Source organism: Eretmochelys imbricata, chromosome 2, assembly GCF_965152235.1.
Source record: "Eretmochelys imbricata isolate rEreImb1 chromosome 2, rEreImb1.hap1, whole genome shotgun sequence".
NCBI lineage: Eukaryota > Metazoa > Chordata > Testudines > Cheloniidae > Eretmochelys > Eretmochelys imbricata.
This window is the reverse complement of record NC_135573.1, coordinates 39,336,380-39,361,468: the sequence shown is the minus strand read 5'-3', so window position 1 is coordinate 39,361,468 and position 25,089 is coordinate 39,336,380. Positions and strand designations below refer to the sequence as shown.

The window sequence follows — 25,089 nt, the reverse complement described above, 5'->3', positions numbered from 1 at the left end:
GACCTATGTCTTTTCCTCTGTGTAGCATTGTTTGATTACTAGGTTAACTTGTAGAAAAGAATTCCAGAAAATCTACTGCACTTTCATTTTCCAAGTGTATGTTCCAGTTTCCAACATTCCAAGTATATTATTATAAATATATTGACCTTGGTAATTTTTAACAAAATCCTAAAACAGAAGCTGCCAACACTGCCCATCCACACTGGAAGAACGATAGGACACCATGGATGTGGTTTAATTGGGCTGGAGCTTTATCACTTATAATATCTGGCAGTACCTGGCAACAAATTTTACAGTATAGAGAGGAAGATGTCAGCTCCCTGCTGATCGAGACATAGGACCCCCAAATGCATTTCCTCAGGTCTCTTAAAGGGGGCCAGGAAAAGGAGGGGGGGTCTACTCCACACTGATGAGACATCAGAGCCTCAAACCCGCCTTACTCAGCTCCCATAAGGGATGCTTTCCTTCAAATCCTTTTCCAAACCATTTTATCCAATAACCGCATCCCTTCCACACTGAATACCTACACTACACATCCACCACAAGTTTTATGCATAAAGTTGTAACACTGTAATCTAACTCCTCAACTCCACCCCACAAGATCCCAGACCAGCTGTGGGGATGGTGAAAAAAACCCACCTTGCCCCTGCCAGTGACTATGCCGGAAAAATTTCTTCCCAGCCAACCAAGGAAAAGGGGCAACTAGCATAACGCCCTCACTGTGTCAAAAGGGAACTGATACTTTTGCCAAGTTCAAGGGTAGGTGGGTGGATGAGTGTTGCCAGCCTGATCCTGGTAAAGAGGGTGTCTCCGTGGCTGCATGGAGTTTAATTCTTGTTACAGTCCTAAGTCAGGGGTGGGCAAACTTTTTGGACTGAAAGCCACATCGGGTTTCCGAAATTGTACAGAGGGCCAGTTAGAGGAGCTGTGCCTCCCCAAACAGCCAGTCGCAGCCCGGCCCCCGCCCCCATCTGACCCCCCCTGCTTCTTGCCCCCTGACAGGCCCCACCAGGACCCCTGCCCCATCCATCCCTCCCTGTCCCCTGACTGCCCCCTGCCACCCGATCCAACCCCCCCTCTCCTTCCTGACTGGCCCCCAGGGACTCCTGCCCCCATTCAACTCCCCTTTTCTCCACCCTCTGACCACCCCACCCCCTATCCATACCCCTAACCACAACCCCAAACTTCCCTGCCCTCTATCCAACCCTCCCTGTTCCCTACCCCCCTTACCACTCTACCTGGAGCACCGGTGGCTGGCGGCGCTCCAGCCGCACCGCTCAGAGCACCAGGACAGGCAGCCATGCTGCCCAGCTGGAGCCAGCCACGCCACCACGCAGCACAGAGCACCAGGTCAGGCTGGACTCTGCAGCTGCGCTGCCCAGCAAGAGCTCACAGCCCCACCACCCAGAGCATCGCACCGGCAGCGCAGTGAGCTGAGGATGCGGGGGAGGGGCCGGGGGCTAGCCTCCCTGCCCAGGAGCTCAAGGGCTGGGCAAGATGGTTCCGCAGGCCGGATGTGGCCCACAGGCCATAGTTTGCCCACCTCTGTCCTAAGAGGTGCACAGGATATGGTCCAAAAAGAGAATGTAGCTGAACCACTCAGTAATAGCGATCATAATGTAATGAAATTTAACATTCTTGTAGGAGGAGAAAATACCAAAGAAACCCTCAATGGTAGCATGTAACCTCAAAAAGGATAATTATAGAAAAATATGAGAAGGGTAGTTAAATGGAAATTAAAAGGAACTGTCACAAGAGTGAAGTGCTTGCAAGCTGCATGGAAACTTTTTTAAAACACCATAATAGAGGCTTAACCTATATGTATACCCCAAATAAAGAAAAACAGTCAGCAGAGCAAAATAAAATGCCACCATGGCTAACCAGAGTAAAAGAGGAAGTTAGAGACAAAAAATATATCTTTTAAAAATTGTAAGTCAAACCCTACTGAGGAAAATAGAAAGGAACCTCCAGCAAGTAAACTGGAAAAGTATAATTAGACAGTCCAAAAATAATTTGAAGAGCAACTAGCAAAAAGCATAAAACCTAACAGCAAATTTTTAAAAGTATATCAGGACCAGGAAACCTCCCAAACAATTAGTGGGGCCGCTGGATGATCAAGGTGCTAAAGAAGCACTCAAGGAAGACAAGGCCATTGCACAGAAGCTAAATGATCTTTTAATTTTTGTTTTTATATCGCTCTATACTGCAGAGGATGTGAGGGAGGTTCCCACACATGAATCATTCTTCTTAGGTAACAAATTTGAGGAACTGCCCCGAATTGAGGTAGTCTCACTCAGAAATAGCTATCTAAATACTATGGTGTAGTGGGGATCAGGGATCACAACACGTCCAAATGTGAAATGTTTATACTTCATTATACATGTTATAAAAAGTTCCCTAATGGGGCAATATATAAAAAGATTCCTGGAAACAGTCAGTTCTAATAAGTTTATCTACAAATGAAACCTGTTCGCATTTATACCCTTTGCCTAATAGCACATAGGGAACTGGGAATGTTTAACCAAAAAGAAGTTTTCTTGATTGAAAACTGCTTTTCAGGTTGTAGCCCTTCTCTCTCTGCCTCCTCTCAGTGGAAAAAATAACAGCCCTGAAGGATATAAAGAAATATATCTTCTCTTGAGGCCTCGCCCCCATCCTCATGCAATCCTTCTACAACAACCAGCAGCAACTTGTGCTTCCTGCAGCTTGAATAAACTCTGTTTGAAAAACAATTGAGGTTAAAGGCATTACTGATGTGTGGGGTAATGAACTGAGTGTGGCAATGTACTGCATTTCAGTTTTGTCCTTGGCAGACCACCATCTGGAATGACTTCCTGGGACTCTCCACTAGTATGTCAGGGAGCCAAGGATCTATGGTACCAAATAGAACAAAATGTCACTTGTAGTTTGTAAGAACCCTCTGAGAAGGTTTTTGCATTTTTTCTTTAGGCCTTACTTTTATGTAATTTTGAAAAGCAAATATATAAAGTTTTACGCAATCCTCATAATGGATGATGCTTCAATAATAAATAAAAGAAAAAAACATGATCAGTACACGAATGGTATGTGTTTTAGAGATTACTTGTGTAATCCTTCTGCCAGGTGGAGCCGGCAGCAACCAGGGCCGGGTTCAATATCTAGCATAGAACTGCCAAGAGCCCACACCCAGTAACCTGGGAAAATTACACACCACCCCGGGGTGCCTCTGAGAGGCAATACTTCCCCACTCACAAACATAGGGTCCAAGTGTAGAGAAGAAACTTTAATGAAAGGAGGGAAGTCACCTGACATTAATTAGGGAAAAGCACAAGCAGGATTCATAAACATAAAACTGTGAGCAGGACACCCACCCCAGAGTGCGTGGGGCAGTGTCTGTCCTTGGTCAGTGAGGACCAAGGGTTCAGAGGTGCATCTGTGTGAGCTCACCTCCTGCAGGGGTGCGGGGAAGAAGGCACTTTGCTTGATCCACCATTTGAGCACTTGCTCTGGCTGGCTGCGCTGCCAGCCGCAGTTCCGCTTGCTACCCCACTCGTTCCTTTCCGCTCCCGCTGGCCACCTGCTCACCGCTTCCACCTTCCTCTCTTTGTGAACTCTGCAGGTCAGTCTCTTGCAGTTCCACCCAACTCTGAGTGATTGTCAGATCTCAGTGATTTTCAGCTCTTACTGATTGTCAGCTCTTAGGGGGGGAACCTGAAGCACACTGAAAGGAAATCCACAAGTGATTTCAGCTCTATTGAGCAGTTAAAATAACAAAAGACTCCTAATGGAGCCTGTTTAGCTCTATCTTTGAACAGTGAGGAGGAACAGGTTAAACCAGACCAGGGACCCTTAAGGAGAATCCACACTGCCTGGCTGGGACACTTGTCCCCACCCCTCTTGCTTTCATAGGGGTCTGGCATTCGAGCCCCTGGCTTAGCAAGATCCTTTCAGCTGAGGGTGACCCCCTCATTTGGGACAAGTTAAGCATAGTTCTGCTCCCCTTTACTCAATAAAGATAGCAACATTGATAACATTTCACTTCCCCTGCATTCAGTACTAAAGTGATTTGTAACCCAACATTAGCCAAAGTTGATCACTTTGAGCAATGCAGTTCTGTCTGCTGGATATGTAGGCAAAGTAGGTGTGTTCATGTAAATACAGTTTGCTCCTGAAGTCTCACCCCCTCCCAGCTAGTTGTCAGTGGAGAGCTTATTCAGACCCTACTTACACTTGTGAAAATTTTAGGGACAAAATGCAAGACTTTTTTCAACTACCTCCTTTATTTCATTTGTAATATTTACATTAGCTTAAATTTCACGTGCACATCATCATACAGTACGAAGCCTTATACCAATTACATGCAAGTGCATTATTTTATTCAGTACCCCACTACAAAAAAAATGCTGTCAGTTGCTGTCATGAAGATGGGTGAAATATTCTTTTTGCTCAGTCATAGTTATTTGACAGGAGTACCTTTATACAGCCAGGTGGCTGGTACTTGGTCAGCTATCTTAGGTATTTATATAGCCCTCATGCCTGTAGTATCTGAGCACTTAGCAATCTTGTAATTTATTTATCCTCACAATACCCCTGAGAGGTAGGGAAGTGCTATTGTTTTTCGAAGAGTGCCCCTGTGGGTGCTTCACTTTAGGTGTCTTGTCGCCCTGCACTTGTAATCGGAGATTTGTGGTAGCAGAGCCCGGCTGGGCAGCACATGCACCGTAGCCATCTTGAGCCTCTCAGAGTGGTTACATAGCGGTGTGCAGCCAACTATCCCCCTTCTCTACTGCCTTTGGCTTGAGTCTGAGTGATCAGCAGTGCCCTCCCTGACCTCAGATAAGATTAATGGTAGATAGTTTATAATGATAGCGTTAGATTAGTTGTGGTTAGCTTCCCTATCCCTTTACCCTACTTTAATTTTCATTTAAAACAAAATTCCATTCACCTTCCCTGTCTTCTCATGTCTCTCCAGCAGGCATACAGCTTTAGCCTCAAACAAGAGACCGATTCCCTCAGGCATGCCCGGCTCACCTAGCTTTAAATGCTGCCTGACTTGCAGACTTTCCATACCAGTCTCTGACACCCATGCTCAGTGTGTCCACTTCCTTGGTGTGACACACGTTACTCAAAAGTGCCCACACTGCAGAAAACTGACAGCCAAGACAAAAAAAAGCCAGAGATCTCCAACTGAAGCTCCTCATGATGGAGAAATCCCTCAGGCCAGTCTCCGACCCCGAGACTGGCCTGGCCAGCGTTCGCCAGAGGCAGCCTCTGACAGGGGCTCCACTTCAACAACGGCTGCCAAGGAGCCTAGAAAGACTACCAAAAAGTGATCACAGACATCCCCGCACTGAGGATCGCCTAAAAGAAAGTGATCTCCAACTGAAAAATCTGCCCCAGTGCCAACAGCACAGAGAGCACTGGACCACGAGACACCAGGAACATCTGGCACCAAAGGTTCCTGAAGAGTTAAAGACCCTATTCAGGCAAGCTCTATAGGAAGTTCACACACTAAAGTAAAACCTACCAGCTCAGCACCCAGTGAAGAAGCTCTCGGCACCAAGCTGTACAATGGCGCCACCTGCTGTACCTATGCCACACGGCTCTAAATTGTCAGCACCAGTAGCTTCCACCATGCCATCTCCAGCACTGAGCCTCACAGTTCTGCAGCAATTCATGAGGCATGCGGACCTGATAGTGGTCTCAACACCTGAATTTTCTTTACTTAGTACAGAGGGTACCCATCCAGATCAGTACCAAGCCAGCTGACTACTCCCTGCAGATCAGCCCCTCTTATCTCCAGTGATGAGGAAAAAGAGGATAACGCAGCAATATACACTCCATGACACTCCTAACCCAAGCCAGGACCATTTCATCACCAAGCACCTGTGGATATATGAGGATGGTATGGTGACCCATGGGCACCTCTCCCATATCATTCCCACCTAACTGGTAATTCTGGGATCCCTGGGCAATGTATAGGGCCCAAAACCACAGGCCCCCTGGCCCGCCTAAGTCCAGAACAGCCAGGTCCTCTTCACCAACTGCCCTAGCACTCTCAGAAACACAAGAGGAAGAGACCAAGGAACCTGAGGACACAGCCAAACATGATACTTCGCTGCCTACTCAGCTCTCATCTTTATTACCGGACGAAACCATAATGCCACCCAAACACACACTATGGGGGATGATTTCAAATCCTTTCAGGACCTCTTCAAAAGGGTTGTGTTTCATTGGCACAACCCAGAAGCCCATCATAACATATTCCATGCATCCTGTCACATTGCACTCCTTATTCTTTATGGAAATATGCTTATGTTATGGATATGACATAACTGAGATGTACTTTATGCAAGATTGGTCTTGTAAGGTATCACTGGAAAGGTTATAATTTATTGGATGTGATTATCCAATTTTTGTGCATATATCATTTCTGTATCTAAAGTTGGGAATATGGACTATGTAATCATCACAACTGGGTGTGTATTGGGAAGACACCCACCAGACAACAGGCTGTCAGATTTGATGAGCCATCAGGAAGGGACAACAAAACCATGAAGATATTAATCTCTCTCCTGCCTGGGAGGCGTCCAGGGATGTAACTGTGACACTACTAGGTCAGGTGGTCTTGTCATCTGACACTAAACATTATCTGGGACTTTTTGTAACTTCCCACTGAGAGGGATGGGGGGGGGGTTAAGCTTGGAAAACAAAGGATTCCTGCCTTATATAAATCCTATTTAAGAGTGGAGAGGAAGGCAAACGGGACTCCTCCTCCCCATAGCCTGTCTGCCCAAGAAGAAAGACTGCTAAAGCCACCTGAAGGGAAGGTGGGGGTGTGTCCAAACTGAGACACGGGTCCAGTCTGAAAAGAACTATAAGTGCAAGTCTGAACCACGGAAACTTTGCAACCTGCCTAAAATAACATTATGGGTAAGAAATTACATTTTGTAACCTGTTTCTTAAGTATATTGAGCTTAGTTTTCGTACTTAGGTGTTTGCTCAGTAATCTATTTTGTTCTGTCTGTTATCTCTTATATTCACTTAAAATTACCTTTTGTAGTTAATAAACTTATTTCTTGTTTATAATATAACCCCATGTGTACAATTCATAATTGAAGGTGCGGGGTAAGAGGCTGTGCATACCTTCCTCCACACTGAGGGAGGAGGCAGATTTCATAATATATCTTTGGATCTGCATTCCAAGGGAGGTGGACACCTGAGTGCTTGGGCAAGTCCCTTAAACTGAGCCTTCCCAGAACTGATCTCAGTGTCTGTTTCGTTCTGCAATTTGGTGTGGCCCTGTCTGTGTGTGTGCTGGAGGAAGCTTAATAGCTTGGTCAGCAAGACAGGTAAAAAGGGTGCCTAGGTTGGCATAACAGGCAGGCTCGGTGGTATCTCAGCACATCAAGTGGCATCCAAAGGGGGGCAACCCGTGACACATCCCCAGCAGCAAAGATAACCTTGCCAATTAACAATGCTATCATGGAGCCTGCAAAAATAATCTGGCAAACACCTGCTACAGCACCACCTTCATGTAAGAGGTCTGACAAAAAAATATTATGTGACAGCAAAAGAGGCTGAATATTTATTCACATACCTTGCACCAAACTCCTTAGTGGTGGAGGTGGTCAATCAAAGGGGGAAACAACACCAGTCCCAAATGACCCCATATGATAAGGAGTGGAAAAGGCTAGACCTTTTCGGGTGGAAGCCTATTCCTCAGCTACACTTCAGTTCCACATAGCCAAGTATGCAGCCCTGCTGGCTAAATATACACACAATCTGTTCTCCAAAATGTCATAATTTATTGAAAATTTACCAGATGACAAAAAAAGAAGAATATAAGGAGAACATTTCCAAAGGGGGTCTCATCGTCAGGATGGCCCTACAGGCCTCTCTTGACTCCGCAGACACGGCAGCACGATCCATCGCAACATCCATGGTCATGTGCCATGCATCCTGGCTCCATCTCTCCGGATTCCCAAGGGAGATCCAGGCAATGGTTGAGGACCTCCTCTTCGAAGGTCAAAAACAATTCGCAGACAAAACCGATATATCTTTACACACCCTGAGGACTCAAGGGCAACCTTAAAAACCATGGACATAGAATCATAGAATATCGGGGTTGGAAGGGACCTCCGGAGGTCATCTAGTCCAACCCCCTGCTCAAAGCAGGACCAATCCCCGACTAAATCATCCCAGCCAGGGCTTTGTCAAGCCTGACCTTAAAAACTTCTAAGGAAGGAGGTTCCACCACCTCCCTAGGTAACCCATTCCAGTGTTTCACCACTCTCCTAGTGAAAACATTTTTCCTAATATCAAACCTAAACCTCCCCCACTGCAACTTGAGACCATTACTCCTTGTTCTGTCATCTGCTATCACTGAGAACAGCCTAGATCCATCCTCTTTGGAACCCCCTTTCAGGTAGTTGAAAGCAGCTATCAAATCCCCCTTCATTCTTCTCTTCCGCAGACTAAACAATCCCAGTTCCCTCAGCCTCTCCTCATAACTCATGTGTTCCAGTCCCCTAATCATTTTTGTTGCCCTCCTCTGGACGTTTTCCAATTTTTCCACATCCTTCTTGTAGTGTGAGGCCCAAAACTGGACATCTATGTACCTGCAAACAAAAAGAAACAAGGGAGGTTTTACAACCAGAGATTCCGGTCTACGTCATACTCTCAGCCCCAAAGACAGTACAAGCAACGGCTTAAACAAAGATAGAACAGACTTCGGCAGAACCAAGATCAGCCTTTGATGTCTCAACAGTCCATCTCTAGACAATTATTTTGAAGGTGTGGTCAAGTGCACGAGACCTCTACACTTTCTGACTCCGAAACCAGAAATGGTCCCCTGTCCATTCTGAAACCATCTGTCACCATGGTACCCAGTCTGGAACACCATTATGACATACAAATGGATTTTAGAAATTATCCAGAAGGGCTACTCCATCCCCTTTATTTCTAGCCCATCTACCCACCCCTCTTCCCTGTCCCTCTTCAGGGATCCCTTTCACGAGCACCTGTTACAACAGGAAATAAATCACCTCGTACAATTAGGTACCATGGAACCTGTACCATTGCAATACAAGGGGAGATATTTTTATTCACACTACTTTCTAACTCAGAAAAAGACCGGTGAGTGGAGACCCATCCTGGATTTATGCAAACTCGTCAAATTCATGAGAACACAACATTTCAAAATGGTGACTCTAACCACAATAATTCTGGCATTAGAAAAGGGAGATTGGCTCTCAGCCCTCGACCTGCAGAATGCTTATTTTCATATTACCATCCACCATCACACATAAGATTCCTGAGATTCACCATAGGGAAACAGCATTTCCAATACAGAGTAGTACCCTTTGGCCTATGCACTGCCCCAAGGATTTTTTCCAAGGTTCTCGCTGTCATTGCAGCTCATTTCTGCAGACACAGAGTAATATTTCCATATTTGGATAACAGCCTCATATGAGCATGAACACAGCAAGGAGCAATAAATGCCACGCAGAGCACAATAACCCTTTTCATGAACCTAGGATTGCAAATAAATGTGCAAAAGTCCCCCCTGGTTCCTGTCCAAAAGTTGGAATTCATAGGAGCCTGTCTCACTCTCTAACAGCAATGCTACCCCAACAATGCTTCCTCACTCCAGTCAATCTAATTTCAGCAGTGAGGGGAAGCCCACAAACATCCTTCAGAACGTGTTTAAAACTCTTGGGGCACATGCTGGCAACAACGTTTGTTGTCAAACATGCCAGACTCCACATGTGATGCTTGCAGGCCTGGCTTTGAAGAGTGAATATACTGCACAGACACACTCTCAACAGATGCCTCACAATGCTACGCAGAAATTAAAATACTCGTTAACATGGTGGACACAATCAAACAATGTCTTCTCAGGAGTCCCTTTTCAACAAAGAACTCCAACCATGACAATGACGACAGACACTTCCCTAATAGGTTGGGGGGCACACATACTCAACAATACGGTCCAAGGCCACTGATCCCCAGCGGAGTCCAACCTGCACATAAACTTACCAGAGCTAAGGGCTGTCCGAAATGCATGCGACCATTTTCCCCCTCTAATCAAGAACTATGCCATCAAGATCCTTATGGACAATACTGCATGTATGTTTTAGATAAACCGCCAAGGGGAATTACGATCATACTCTCTATGTACAGAGGCAATACGACTTTGGAATTGTTGCATCACCAACAACATAGAGATATTGGCATCCTATCTGCTGGGATATCAGAATACAGCAGCAGATATACTAACCAGGGACTTCTCACAAACCCACAAATGGGAGATGGATCCTGAAATTCTCAAACCCATATTCAAACTATAAGGGTTCCCCACCATAGATCTATTTTCAACAGCTCAGAACACCAAGTGCCCACAATATTGTTCCAGGGCGGGATTGGGAGACCAAACCCTAGGCAACGCTCTCCTCATAAAATGGGAGGCACCACTGATGTACGCATTTCCTCCAACTACACTCCTAAGCCGAGTCATTCACAAGATCAAGCAGGATAAATCCAGGGTTATTCTCATAGCACCTACATGGCCCAGAAAAACTTGGTTCCCATATCTGTGTCTAATGGCAGTGAAGCCTCCTCAAACCATTCCCCTAGTACCTCACCTTCTAGAACAAGAAGCGGGATGTGTCTGCCATCCCAACCTCGCAGTCCTCCACCTCAAGGCCTGATTACTCCATGGCTGACTGGGGTCAAGGAAGCCTGTTCTCAGGAAGTAAAAGATATATTACTGAACGGTTGGAGACTAAGCACAAGAAAGATGTATATCCATAAGTGGAAATGAGTCTGCACCTGGTGCCAAGATAATCAGATCTTACCACAATTGTCCCCGTCCCCCCACTGAGGATTCTGGACTACATTCTAGTGTAGCCTATAGGATTAACCTGGTTTACATTAAAGTAAGTCCAGCTGTAATGCTAGGGACCTACAGGCCATATCCTGTATGCTGAGCTAAGGCAAAGTTAGCATATCTATGTCTGAGACCTTTCACCCAGATAGCAAAGTTGGCTTACATATGTCTGAGACCTTTCACCTAGATAGCAAGTTAACACCCACTCATATGTCTAAGACCTTTCACCTAGATAGATAGATAATGGAAGAATGGCATAGGGGGTTTCCAAGTCTGTACCCACAAACTTAACAGGTACACCACAAGGAAAGAATCAAAATAACCGGAGAACAAAAATAACATATGTGCATATGTACATGTCATTAATACGTACAAACATACTAGCCTATGGAGTAAGTGTACCCTAACATTTTTGTGGGTGAGGAATGAAATTAGAACATAGGAGGAAGGATTTCAGGCACTTGTACCCTATAAAAGAGATGACCCACCTTGCTAGAAATCGATCTATCTACGACAACTACTACTCTTGGTAGGCTGTACTTGTTTTTCTTAACTTTCTAAGTTCCAAGGGGACTAGAATAAGCTTGGTTTCCCTAAGCTTTTGTTCTTAGTTTTGTTTATTAGGTTGTGATTTTAAGTTTAAGTTAGTTAAGTAAACTCTAAGTTAGCTTTGATAGCTCTTAGCATTAGCTTCTTATAAGTGCTGCACCTCTCACTCAAGAATTGAGAAACCTGACTACTTAATTTATTTTAATAAAAAGTCTTTAAGGCTACATCTGTCTCAGTATGAGCTTCCTGTCATGCCCCTGAGGGTCCTTTGTAAATTCTGGGGAGCCTGATTTGGGACAAGAACTTTTATCTTCTGATCAAACAGATTGGCGAACCTAAAACCCATACTATCCAAATTAATATTATTAGCACCCTAAATCAGGCAACGCTAGAACTTAAAAAATCAGGGCTATCCACAAGTTCCAAGAGTACATTTGGCTGCTATTACCTCCTTCCACAACAAGGTGGACGGGGTCACTATGTTTGCTCACCCAACGATTAAATGCTTCCTTAAAGGCATTGAAGACACTTATCCCACAATAAGCAACCCTATACCTATGTGGGAACTCAACCTTGTGCTACGCGGACTCATGGGAAAGCCATGAAGACAGTGCAGCACCTAGAGCTGGGCAAACGATGGATTTTTTTGGTTCACTGGCAATTCTGAAAATTTAGCAAAAAAATGTTTTGGGTCAAACCAAAAACAAATTTTTTCAGAATTTTTGGCAAATCAAAAAGTTGGAAAACATTTTGGGTCAGATCAAATGAAAGATTTCATTCAACCCAACTCAAAAATTTTTGTTTTGATTTCAGGCATTTTAACGAAAGCAAAAGAGGACTAAATTCACAAAACAGCAGGAAGTGGTAGTGCCCTCCTTATAACGTTTAGCCTAGTAGTTAGGGCATTCATCTGGAATGTGGGGGGAGGCTGGGGTTCAATTCCTGCCTGTGCTGGATGTGGAGAAGGGATTTGAAGTTAGATCTCCCACATTGCAGGAGAGTGCCCTAACCACTGGGCTGTGGGTTATTTTGGTGTGGAAATCTCCTGGGGTGAAGCTGTTCCACTTGATAGATAGATAGATAGATAGTCATTGGAGTAGGGACTTGACCTTGGGTTTCCCACATCGTAGGTTAGTGCCCTACCACTACCCTTATAGAGGCATTTTCACTCTTTTTCTCTGGACTATTCATTGTCATTCTGAATTACTGTGAATTGCCACTATGAATGACAAAGTCTAAACAAATGAAAACATTTTGATTGTTCAATTCAGACAAAACTATTTGGTGAACTCGATGCGAATTCACAAATAGTTTCAGGTTGACCGAAATGTCTCTTTGAAAAACTGCTGCCTGTCTTCTATTGTTTTTCCCCTTAGACTTGTTTCTCATGGGACCTTACCTACCAACTCCCTGAGTTTGCTAAAGTCTGCCTTCTTGAAATCCAGTGTCTTTATTTTGCTGTTCTCCCTCCTACCATGATTAGGGCTTCTAGGTATACTCAGGTATAGCCTTAGTTCAGCAATTGGTGGCCAGCAATCAGTATAGGGCACTAGTGTACCTTACTACAACAGTTTTATTGCCTCACAGCCTTATGGTAGCATATGGTCTTTTAAGTGTACTGTACTTTTAAGTGTAGATGATGGACTACTTTAAGTCTCTGAAAGTACTGGTTAAAAAAAAAGACATAAATATATAACAGATGCATAAATGGACCTTGGAATAAATGTACTCTGGACATAGAACCATCATTACATCCTTCACAATCAAGTTTTTTCATGAGCTCATGTGGTGTACACATGTGTGCAGTTAGCAGTGCTCTTAGGTTCAGTGTGGAAGACTTAGTAATTCAAGGTGGAACTTGCTTCTTTGTTCACTTTGTGATCTCCCCGTCCCTTCTCTCCAAGTATATTGTGTTTGGCTTCTGTTTACACTTACAGTTGTTTTGCTAATACTTGGTTTGGCGCCTTTTCAGATTTACCAACTAATATTAATTGATAAGCAAAGAAACTAATATTATTTGATAGGTAAATCACTACAAGTAAAGTAGTGCGGGCAGATGGTATAGGGCATGCAAAGAAAACAGTAAGCAGTCTTAAACCTGTGTTACTTTTAAAAAAATCCTTTAAAATACAGCACAGTGTCCAACCATTAAATCAGCATATCACATTTAAGAAATGAGAATATTTATTTAAACAAGATCAGGTTGGTGTTTTTGTGTCCATGTAATAATGCACGTTTATCTTTCTTTTGTCTTTCATGTACTTAAGTCATAATTGCCAGCAATTTTATATACATTAGGGCAGAAAATTATCTAACATGTAGCAGTATGCTCTTTCAGTGTCAGCAGTATGCCTCTGCCACTCTATTCTTATTTCCTTTTCACCAAAGGCAAAAACACATACTTCCTTATTTTCCCATTGTGCTGTGGAAATAGGGACCTGGATGAAAGCCATTTGATTTAAACTTAATCTAGATAAGACTGACGAGATGCTGATTGGCAGGGAGAAGCATTTATGGAACTGGCAAAATCGATGACCACTTTCTCAATTGAGGATGTCTGCCAATTGACTGTCAATGTGCTTTGTGATCCTGTGGTCTGACTAGATTCATCATTGCTCATGGACTACCAGTTAACATCACAGGCCAGATGGGTCTTCTTTCATCTTTGAATTCCTTGCTTTTCCCTCAGATGCTGATCTTGTCATAGTTATCCCTGTGGGACCGGCATTCAGAAGCCTCCATTAATGCAGACGCCCACATTCTGAGCAAGGGCATATTATAACTGTGCTCAACAAATATTAAACCTGTATTCTGTACTGGCTGCCAATCAATTTGTGTGTAAAACTGAAGTTGCCCTAAATAATCTTAAATAGCCTAGGTCATAGCTACCTTGGAGACAGCATATTCCTCTATAATTTACCATGCTTTCTGCACACATTACTCCTGCGGAATTCTGTGCCACTGCACATGCACAATTCATGTCCCCCGCAGATTCTTTTGCTTCCCTGCAGAAAAATGTTGGTTTGGGTGCCCGGAGCAGCTGGCAAAGAGGTAAATCATTGGTGTGTGTGTGTATGGCAGATGGGGAGGGATGCCCTGGCCGGTGGCTCCTATCGTGCACTGTGCTCAGCTGCTAGTACCAGCTGGGCTGGGGGGCAGGGGAGGACAGGACTTGCTCTTTCCCTGCATGGAGCGGCCAAGTCAGACCCTCCTCCAGCTGCAGGAAGCCCTGAAACTCCCCTCCCCCCCCCCACCGCTTCTTGCCCCCATTGCGCCTCAGCTAGGAGGGGAGGGGTAATTGTACAGGAAGCTGCACCCCTGTCTGCACAACCCCCATGCATCTGGACCCCCCCCCATACTCAGAGAACCTTCTCACCCCACATCTGGATCCCTGCACAATAAGCCCCTCCACACTTGGATCCTGCCGGGCTGACCCTGCCTTCCCACACCTGGTACACCTGGCACTGAGGGGCAGGGCCCCGTGGTGTTTCTAGGGCAGGCCCGGCCCTTGCGCGGCATCAGGGTTGGGTGCAGCCTCACAGCCGAGTCCATGTCCCTGTGGACGGGGGGTTCCAGGGTGATCTCTCCCCTTCATGCATCCAGTGACCTGTGCTCCCCACTGCCATACTGGAGCATCAGCATTTATTTACTGACAAAATTTGCAGAATTTTAAAATATTGTGCACAGAATTTTTATTTTTTTGGTGTACAATTTTTACTTTTTTGGTGCAGAATTCTCTCAGGAGTAATACATCACATCTTGAGCACTTACGCTAGTTGCCAGCAGAGTAAAATTCAAGGAAGCAAGGAACAGGGAATTCGAAAGAGCAGGTCCTCTATAATGTTTTGGGGTTCAACCCAGACCAGTAAGGGGTTATGTCATTGCCCGGCCTGCAACTCTGGATGCCTTAAATGCTATGCTGCTGTGGCTTACAACCCTGACGTCAACAGCCCACATACACCCTGGCTTCTACCACCCAGTTGCTTTTTGCAGAGTGAACCTCCTACTCCTGAATTTTCCCAAAATTATCTGCATCTCTAGTGTCCTGCCCTCTCCTGGAATACGCACAGAAGTTAAGTTTGTTGCTCCTTTAAAGAGTCAATACACTGCAGCTCATTAATTTAACTAGTTTTTGACAAATATTATTATTTCAATTACAGCACTGACCTGGTTTATGATAAAAGTAAAACAAGTTTATTTAATCACAGAGAGGTTTTAAGTGAGTTCAAATATAAGGAATAAAGATAGAAAGCGTTACAAGTTTATAAGACTAAAACTTAATTTCATCAAGTTACAATCTAAATTTAGTTCCCAGAGATTTCAGCCCCCTTGGCTGAAGGGACCCAATGTTCTATGATTTCAAGAGCTGCAGCATAGAATCCCCCAAGTGGTAGACAACTATGGGGTTCTTTCCCCTTTCTTTTTATAGTCCAATAAACCTTGGAAATATATTCTTTGAAAAGTAAGCCCAGATAAAGTGCCTTTTCCTTGCTGGGTGTGGATGCCATGCTGTTGGTGTAAACTCCATACTGTCTTCTCTCCTGCTGGTGATTCTTACAATGCAAATTATCCCTTCTTGCAACTTCCGATACAAATGAATAGCCCACTGAATTTGTCCTCACTTGATTTGAGGTGTTAGCCTCTTTCCTTTGTCTGAAGAAAACCTGTTGATCAAGTCCCCTGGACATGCCTGTTTAAATACAGTTTAGTCATGTATTTCCACCATATATCTATAAAGTATTTTGTGTGTTTACCATACATACATTGCACAAGAATATTAATGATCAGTGACTTACTAGTTTTCCAGTGATATATTATGACATGCCATCTTTGGGGCAAATGTCATGACAACAGGGTGTAGTGAGTATGTCAGGCCTGATGAGTTGCTGACACAGAATAGTAAGCCACCAGTAGGGCTCTGAGTCCCACCCTCATCTCTGGAGTTTGCTTCTGCTAGAAATATATCTAAACCCGAGCCTAGCCACATTCAAGAATCACTGTGAGATCCACTTACTTTTATCCTTCATGGCTCTGCAGATCTCCATTGTGAGAGATTGTGTGACCTGCAACAAAACCAGTTTCAAGGCAGTTTGCCATGGTAGGATGTGTATGTGAGTCTCTCTTCTAGAAATCTAGAGCCAAGGGTTTAAAAGCCCCAATGCCACAATTGTCTCTTAGTTTCTCTTTTTTACATGAGACAGAGAAAATGCATAGCCTGGGCATTTTCTTGGGATATGTGTTAGAATAATTAGTGTATTGTTTGAACTTAAATTATTAGTTTAATACTTTGTTCGTAGTTAGCTGTTTATCATTTTATGAATATGCAGAAATTGGTCTAATGAAAGTCATGTTCTAAGAGTTGTCAGGGTTTGCCTCTATGGAACCCAGTGATTAGCTTGTCTTTGTAAGAAAGGTAGATTGTCTTCTAGCTGATGCTCTCAATGACCAGATCTCAAGGCAATGGTTCAACCAGATACTACCCAGAGGACTCACATTATCCATGATCTTATTGAGACTGAGGGCCATCTGATTTCATTGTGGGCTTTTCTCATTCAACTTTCCTCATTGGAAGGATGGCAGAGGTGGTGCTTATAGACAACAGTCTGTGGCAAATTTATTTGAATTGGCACACAGATCCCAGTTTGGTATGTTGTGTCAACAAGGGCTATTGATAGATGCTTCCAAAACAGGGAAATGCCTTCAACTTGCATTTTGGTAGCAGTGAAAAATAACCAGAAGATAACTTAAGTGTCCGGTTTGCTGACACAAATATTCATGGAAAGTGAAGGTCAGTATTCTGTTTAGAAGGAGCTAATGTACAGCATGTTTATCCAATCATGGAAAGAGGTGCTAGAAGGCTGGCACTGCTTTACTATGGGGGCAGAATTTAGGTATCTATGTGTGGTCTATGGTGTAAAGTACTTATGGTAATGGTAAGGTGTGAATGGTGGAGTAGAGGTTCTGTATTGTTAGATGGCTTAACTTTTCATGGGCTTGATTTTGTGATTTTTGTGCCACTTGTGTGTGTGGCAACTTTAACTGTTTCATTATAAAGTATTTTGTGCATGAAGTAAATGTCTTGTTGGATATACAAGAACACCTATTTAAATATAAAATTCATTAACACATTTTGAAAATTATTTTTATGTGTTTTGTAGGTCAAATGTGTGTGGCTTATACTGCTTCACAGTGATTTATTTTTAAACATATTAATTCAGTAAAAGGAAAAAACAATAATACATATCTTTGTATGGTGTGTATACTGGTGGATTGCTTGCAGAGTAAAAGGTTTAGATATATTTTGGTTTCAAACACATTGAGGTCACAATAGGTTTGTGCCCTATATTAATAGTTAACATTAGAAAAATGTGCAATTTTGTCTTAATTGTGAGGTAATTAAAATAAATTATTGGCCCTGATCCTGCAGTTGGAGCCATCTGGTTCTTACACTGCATTGAGCTCCAGTGATTTCCATGGTCCTTTCCATGGGGCTAATGGCCTGACAGCCAGATTGAGACCATTGTTGTTAATAATTATTTATTATTTGTATTGTGGTAGCAACCAAAGGCCCCAATCAGGATTGAGGCCCCATTTTGGTAGGCCCTGTACACAGGAAGAACACAGGAAGATGTGGTCCTAAGCAGCTTACAATCTATTTTAATAATATTCCATTTTTTTTCTTTTAGCATAAGGCGGCATCAAGAACGGAGAGCAATTTTAACTCCAATTTTAACAGATTTCACAGTGCGAATAACTGCAGCTCCTGCAATCATTTTCACAAAAGTAATTTCACCAGAAAACTTGCACACAGAGGTTAGTACAAATTTTAAACAAAAATAACTGAGTTTTTAACATGTACATTATTGTTCCCTTAGAAAATTTTAATCTTCATAGAAAATATTATATTAAACAATATTAAAATAGTGTGTTTATGGAAAAAGGAATAGATTTTTTAAACTGTTCATATGGCTTCTGTAATTTTGGTAATTAACTATGGCACAGTTATAGTTTATTATTTGCATTGTTTGAACAGTTATTTTTATTTAATTACATTATGATAGCACTCAAAGGCCTCATCATGACTATGATCTCATTGTGCTAGGTGCTGTACAAACACCCAGAAATAGTTTGTGTCCCTAAGAGCTTACAATCTCTTGTCAAAAACCAGATAAAAGGAGGGGAAACATGATACATCAGACATATGAAGTGGTCAGATTTATGGTAGGCACACTGCAGAATTCTTAAAGGATTTATAACTAAAAGAGTTGAGAAGACATGATCCAATGCAATATTTAAGAAACACTATTTTCATGGGCCCCATAAAAGCAAACCGGAAAACTACATTATCTCTACAAATATCAAACAAACAGGGTGCTACAGTCAGATTTCCAAAGGCATACTACTTTTCATAGTAGGAGTCATAGGGATACCTCAGGATATTCCAAATTGACTGGAAAGATTTAACAGTAACTTTTACCAGTCTGTGGGTCAGCTCATTAGAGGAGCTTGTTACACACAAGAGACTGTGGTTCATTTCTTGGCATTAGCACACGGGTAGGGAATTTAAAACACATTATTTGGAGGGAGGTGCCAGTCATTGTTTGCCAGCTAGCAGGAGTGATTTTTCATAATAGCTACCTCCTGGGAGGGACAAAACCTAGGAATGAAAATCATATTTGCACATTTGTAACAGGTGCAAGTTGATGGAGAAGGAACAGATATTAATTACATGAGGGAAAGATTGCAGTGAGTTTGTGTTTCGTGTAGAGTGCCATCACAAGTGTGGGAAGGAGAGAGTTTTAAATTAAAAGAAAATTCAGGAGATAGCTGAGATGCATGGAAAGGATTCAGCAAAAAGAAACATTTGAACATTACTATTGCTCACATTCAGGAATTTAAATGTTTTGGCTAGTCAGATTCTCTTTGAATCTATTCTTTAGGGGACGCTTAAGGATGAAGGGTGGGGTCTACTATAGATTACCAAGAATTTGAACATTATTCACATGTCCTTCATGAGAAGGGGCAATGCTTCTGCTTATTAAGCAAACCTCCTGGATTGGTTCTGTTGTTCATCTCTGAATCATTTGCCAACAATGGTCAAGAGCTTTAGTTTTGTTATAACACCAGTAAAATAGTGGTCATCCAGCTAACTCTGCCAAGATATTAACAGTGGTTTACAGGCAAAGAGAAATCAATTAGGCTGGTTATCTTTGAGTTCCAACATATGATTTCATTATAAATGGAGCTGAGCTTATATTCCAAAAAAGTATATCTTCTTGGAAGGACAAGGCGAAGAAGAAATGTAGTTCATTGCCAAGCAAATGAAAACCAAAAATCTGACAATTTAGTGTTTGATATTACAAAGAAATGAAAAAAAAACCTCACACATGAAACACTTTACATACAAGATTTGTGTTAATGGTTACTTATGCTGTTGAAAGCAAATCAAGGTATCAAACACACCTTCATTAAAAGTCTTATTACTGGCACACCATTCTTTGCTACTAAAAGAGATAAATAGATTTAACATCCCAGTTAACATTGTATAAATGGCTTAAATTGGGTATGACAGAGAATTGTGATATAGTTACCTTTAAAATGTAAATTATCTGCCTTGTAGCTAGTATCTGACATGTTTTTTCCTCCACAGGAGATTTTAGTGTGCGGTCATTCTTTGGAGGTGAATTTGACCACAAACCTGGACTTCTTCCTCAGCGTAGCTCAAGTACAACTTCTACAGCAGCTAGTACAAGCCAATTTGGTTGGACTGGAGCCTTCCGACAAGATTACTGAGGTAGGTTATATAACCTGTTTTCTTTTAGAATTACTGTGGCTCACATCAGACATTTACATTATGTGTGGTGGTAGAAAAAATGTGTAAGTAAATGAATTACACACGTTATTGTTTATCGAGCTTTACTTATACTGTACTCCACTGTTATTTTGAAAATTAAGCTGTGCCTACTGCTTTGTTAATTACAGATACTCTTTAGGAAGTCACTGTGGGCTGGCTTTGTAAAAGCTTCCTCATGAGAGGACATTGATCAGGAGACATGGGAGGATGAAAGGCACATGGATTTTAAGATGGATTTTAAGGCAGAAGGCTTTAAGGTTATTAATGTTTAACTTTTATGGAAGACTCAACAACCTACGTCCCCCCTGCCCCCAAGATATACCACTCATTTACTTTAATCCAATACAGTGTTAAATAACCTCCATGCCAAACCAATATTCAGGGTTGATCCCCTTCACTCTAACCTCTAGGATTCAGCCCACCTTTGAATCATCTTGCACTCCCCCTCCGAGTAGAAAGGAGAATACACATAAAAGGTACCTCAGTCTATGAACACTTAACATCCCCCCTTCTTCTTTGCAACTAATAGGGTCCACCAGCCATCACTTGGGTCTCTCATTCATGTTTACTTCCAGGTGCCAGCCCCTATCAGCCTGACACTGGCAATGAACACCAGTCACAAGTTGCAACAAAATTACAAACTTCCCACTTACTAAATTTTGAACTTTTAAATTCTGTCCTTATTCATTAAAACTAGGCCTCCGACCAACAAGTCACCTTGCCCCCTGGAAAAAAATCCCGATCCACAAAATTGGAGATCTGATCAGACCCACAGCATCTTGGTAACACAGCTCATATTATACCTCAGTTATAGGGCGGCATGAGGCCGGGCAGCCGCAGCAACTCCAGTAGAATGACTGCTACATGTCCTAAGAGCTTCATCGGTAGCAGGGGAACGCATGAGACAATCAATTCTCCGTTTCCCTCTCAAAGTCTAGCAATTGGGTGGTAGGGAGAGGTGGAGAAATCTCTCCTGCCCTCCATGTACTTACCCTCCCTGCCCAGGCACAATCTCCACATGCATTCTGAGCTGGGGGGAAGAGGAAGTGCTCTGAAGCAGCTGATCCTGCACCTCCCTTCCCCCCTGCTCTCAGGACCCTAGGGGCTATCCCAGCTTAAGTCTCTGTCCCCTCTCCCTCACCGAGATGGGGGAAGGGGTGGGGCATTATTTCATTACACTTTTGAAACATTAACAATGTAATAAAAGAAATAGAGTGTATCTTTCTCTTCTTTGGATACTTTGCAGATCCACAGCCTCTTTTGGAAATGAGAATTGTAAGTAGGTATACTATGGGAATATCTTCAATAAATAACTTACAGGGCACTGTTTTCCCATCCCCTGTGGAATGCACAGAATCATAAACATTGAACGGATGCCCAGAACTTGAATTTTGAGCTGGTGCTGTGCAGAAGTCCTGCACTATTAGTGCTTAGTACGCAAACTTGCTGCAATAAAAGCCACTTACTAGATCATTTCAGAGTGCTTTTTCTTCACTATATCCAGAAGTGCCCATTTGTCCTTCATCAGTTCCTTCCATATACACTGTAGATAATTAATAAAGGAAAACATTTCTAGTTCAAGTTATTATTCTTAGTTATGTCATAAATAGTAAAACTATATCTGGAATAAGTACAGTGAAGGGTAATGATATGTTTTATTTCCATTACTCTTTTCTCCAGTTATTTTCTCTAAAATAACAAAGTAAAGCCAGCTTCACACCAGTGCCTCAATCCTTTTCTCCAGATGCCTTTCACCTCATGTTGCCTTCTTGAGTTTTCGGAGGGTGAAGTAATAGTTGATGGATGTGAACTGCCCTGCTCATATCAATGAGTTAAGTCTGAAATCTAGAAATGACAATTCAGATGTCAACACTGTTAACGATTCGACAGCTAACCATTTTAGCAGAAGCATCCAGCTATAATTATCCCACATTCCCCAGAGGGCCCATCTAAGTTGTAGCAGCCTCCCTGGACTGCCCTATGAGCTACAGTGCTGCCTGGAATCTGTGCTGCAGCTTAGCCCCCAGTCCTGCCTCCTGCACACCCCTTATACCAGAGCTTCCCTGACAGTCCTCAGAGGGCAACTCTACAGTTGTTTCACACAGTTCGTGAACCAGGGAATTCTCTCCCAGCCAGTTTCAAAGCTTTTACAGTCTCTTTAAGCCACTTCAGTCCTTTTACCTGGTATAACAGGGGCAGAGCAGGAGTGAAGATTTCACCCTATCTTTATATAAGTGCTGACTGTGTTTGATACTGTACAGAACACAGAAAAAGAGACAGTATCTGCCCTCAGGAGCTTACCTGCTAAATAGGCAGATAGTGTATAATGCACTGGGAGACCCAGAGGAAGGGCCCACGTATGAGATCCTCATAGTGAGCCTGGCTTTGCTTCCAATAGACAATGTATAAGGCCTCTCGTTCAAATCTGAGACAAGATAACGTGGCAGTGAGCTCCCAGGTTTTTAAAGAAACAGAAGTATTTGATTGTATAACAGACATTATGATTCATTCTGGTTGTAATTTTTATTCTGGAGAGAGTCCACAGATAAATTTCCAACACCAAAGATAAGCCCTCATGCTGCTGCTTTAAGAAATACTCAGAGCTCCGCAGGCATATAATGTTGAAATGGACCAGGTGAAAGTCTGTCATTTCACACATTTTAATGATACACAGCATGAGGGAATTGGGAAACTTTTAGTTCATGTTCCTTGTTTAGCATATTTTGTTTCTCTTCAGAGACACCTGGATAGGTCACATGTAACCAAGTAATAAACGGAGGTCACTAATAAAATATGCATTTGTGCATTCTCTAAAATGGAGGAGATGAGGGAATACCTTGAATTTCTTGAGGTTATGGCCTGTAAAAGAAATGTAAGTGTTTCACCTCCTGTTCATCCCCTGCTAAACACAATGGGAAGACTTGGCTTGAAACACATCTGACAGAGTTTTTGTTAAGAACCTGTCAAAGATAGTTTACATTTATGCTGACAAATTAGCCTGCAACTGAGGGCTTAGAACACTGAAATTTTCTAAGAATACGAGAACATAGTCTATAGTAATAAAACGTTTTAATACTTCAGATTTCTCTGTATAGTGGTGCTTTTCTTGTGGGTGGTGAATTCTTCAAGGGTCTCCAGGTGAAGATTTGAATACTTAAAGGTCTTTCTAGAAATATTGCATAATGGAATTGTTTAGGGGCAGATCATGGAACTTTGAGGCTTGGTGGGAATGAGATTCCCTGTAGTATGCAATGTCCAGTTGACCGTAAACTTTGTATGGATAGCCTGGAGCCTGTCTCTTGTCTACTGTATGTTGAAAGAACTGGTCGGCCTGGAAGCAGGAAATGGAAAAAGGAACCCTGCAAGTATAATGGAAAGACAAGAGAAAGATTAACATCAATCCATTCTTGCAGAGCAGTGTTTAATAGCTACTAGCAACTCCCTTTATTTCTTAATATGTTTTTTTCAGCACTGTCAGATGTATTAAGTAACAAATATTTTTCTAAATTCAAAAGTAAGTCAGGCTTATTACTTCCCCTGTTATGCTTAAGATCTCCCAGAAATGTGTTTATCTGGACACATCCATACAGTGCCAGAGGCATTCAACTTCCACTTCACACTGAGGGCACAAGGGTGTTTTGAATAAGGCAAGCTTATTTAAACTTTTGGACTGAAAAATGTCTTGTGTTGGCAATTAAATTAATTCATGGGTAGGCATGGAAAGATTAGATTTTTATCAGTAAATGTCAGTATAAGTGAATATCTCCATACATACACAAACTGACAAAAAATATTTCTGTCAATGATAATCAAAATGTACAGGTAGGCAAATGAAGAAAAATGCTGCTAGAGAACTTAGTAGAGTTTGAGTTAAGGATATAAACGTAGTATATTTTGACATGTGATGTTGACAATTTGTGTTTTAATGGTTGTAAAGCTTTCATTTTTTGCATCTCAGCATCTGCTGTCATTAAACCTGTCTGAACCTGTCTATTTTCTATCACCCCTCCAAATTTTCCTACAATTATGAACATTTAAATAGATAAAAATTGAAAAAGTTTTAAAATAGAGATCAATATTGTCTGTCAAAATTATTTTTTTAAATTGAAATCTGCCAAGCCTGTTCATATGGCAGCTATTAGACAATGACATTGACTTCACATGTTCATTCCCAGGCTTCCCTCCTTTCTTTGGTTTCCATGTTTAAACCTTTATTCAATTCAGACCCCTTTTTCATCATCTTGATCAAGTCTCTTTATGCGCTGGTTGTAAATAAGTTTTGGTTAGCAGAAACCTTAATTTCGGTAGGATTTTTAACATATCTCATCTATCTGGAGTAACACTGCTTCACCACTACAAATGAGAAACTCCTACTTTGCTAGTTGGCTTTCATACAGTTTTGGGTGTTCTTGAGATATTATGGCCTGTGAGATGGACTGATTAAAGCTAGGATATAAACATTGATCTCATTATTGATGAAGATTGCCACAGCTCTTATTCAAGCTTGACAATTGAAATCTCCTCTCTGGCCTTGGGCCACCAACCTTTCCCTCCTCACATCGGTAGAAAAGCTGCTCATCTTGACGGTCCATTATTCTGATACCACCATCCTTGAATTGTCTCACTCCACTGGCTCACCTTTCTCCACACATTGTATATAAGCTTAATGTCTTCACCTTTATGGCTTTCCACCATTTATGTCCACCCTATCTGTCAAATCTAATTTATTATTGGGAGGCTAACCGATGGCTTTGTTGTGCCAATAACACCAGCAAGGATTGCTTGCTTGTCTGCTTTTCCCACAAACATTTTTGTG

General features: G+C 42.3%; 1 protein-coding gene across 11 annotated transcripts in view; it reads left to right on the top strand.

Annotated features, from left to right (window-relative positions):
• Window positions 1-25,089, top strand: part of VPS13B (vacuolar protein sorting 13 homolog B) — a 931,639-nt gene that overhangs the window by 673,938 nt on the left and 232,612 nt on the right. For all 11 annotated transcript variants that reach the window (XM_077809935.1, XM_077809942.1, XM_077809940.1 and 8 more), the window contains 2 exons: window positions 18,106-18,232; window positions 20,070-20,213. In XM_077809935.1, coding sequence (XP_077666061.1) covers window positions 18,106-18,232; window positions 20,070-20,213 — 271 coding nt within the window. The remainder of the gene's footprint in view (window positions 1-18,105; window positions 18,233-20,069; window positions 20,214-25,089) is intronic.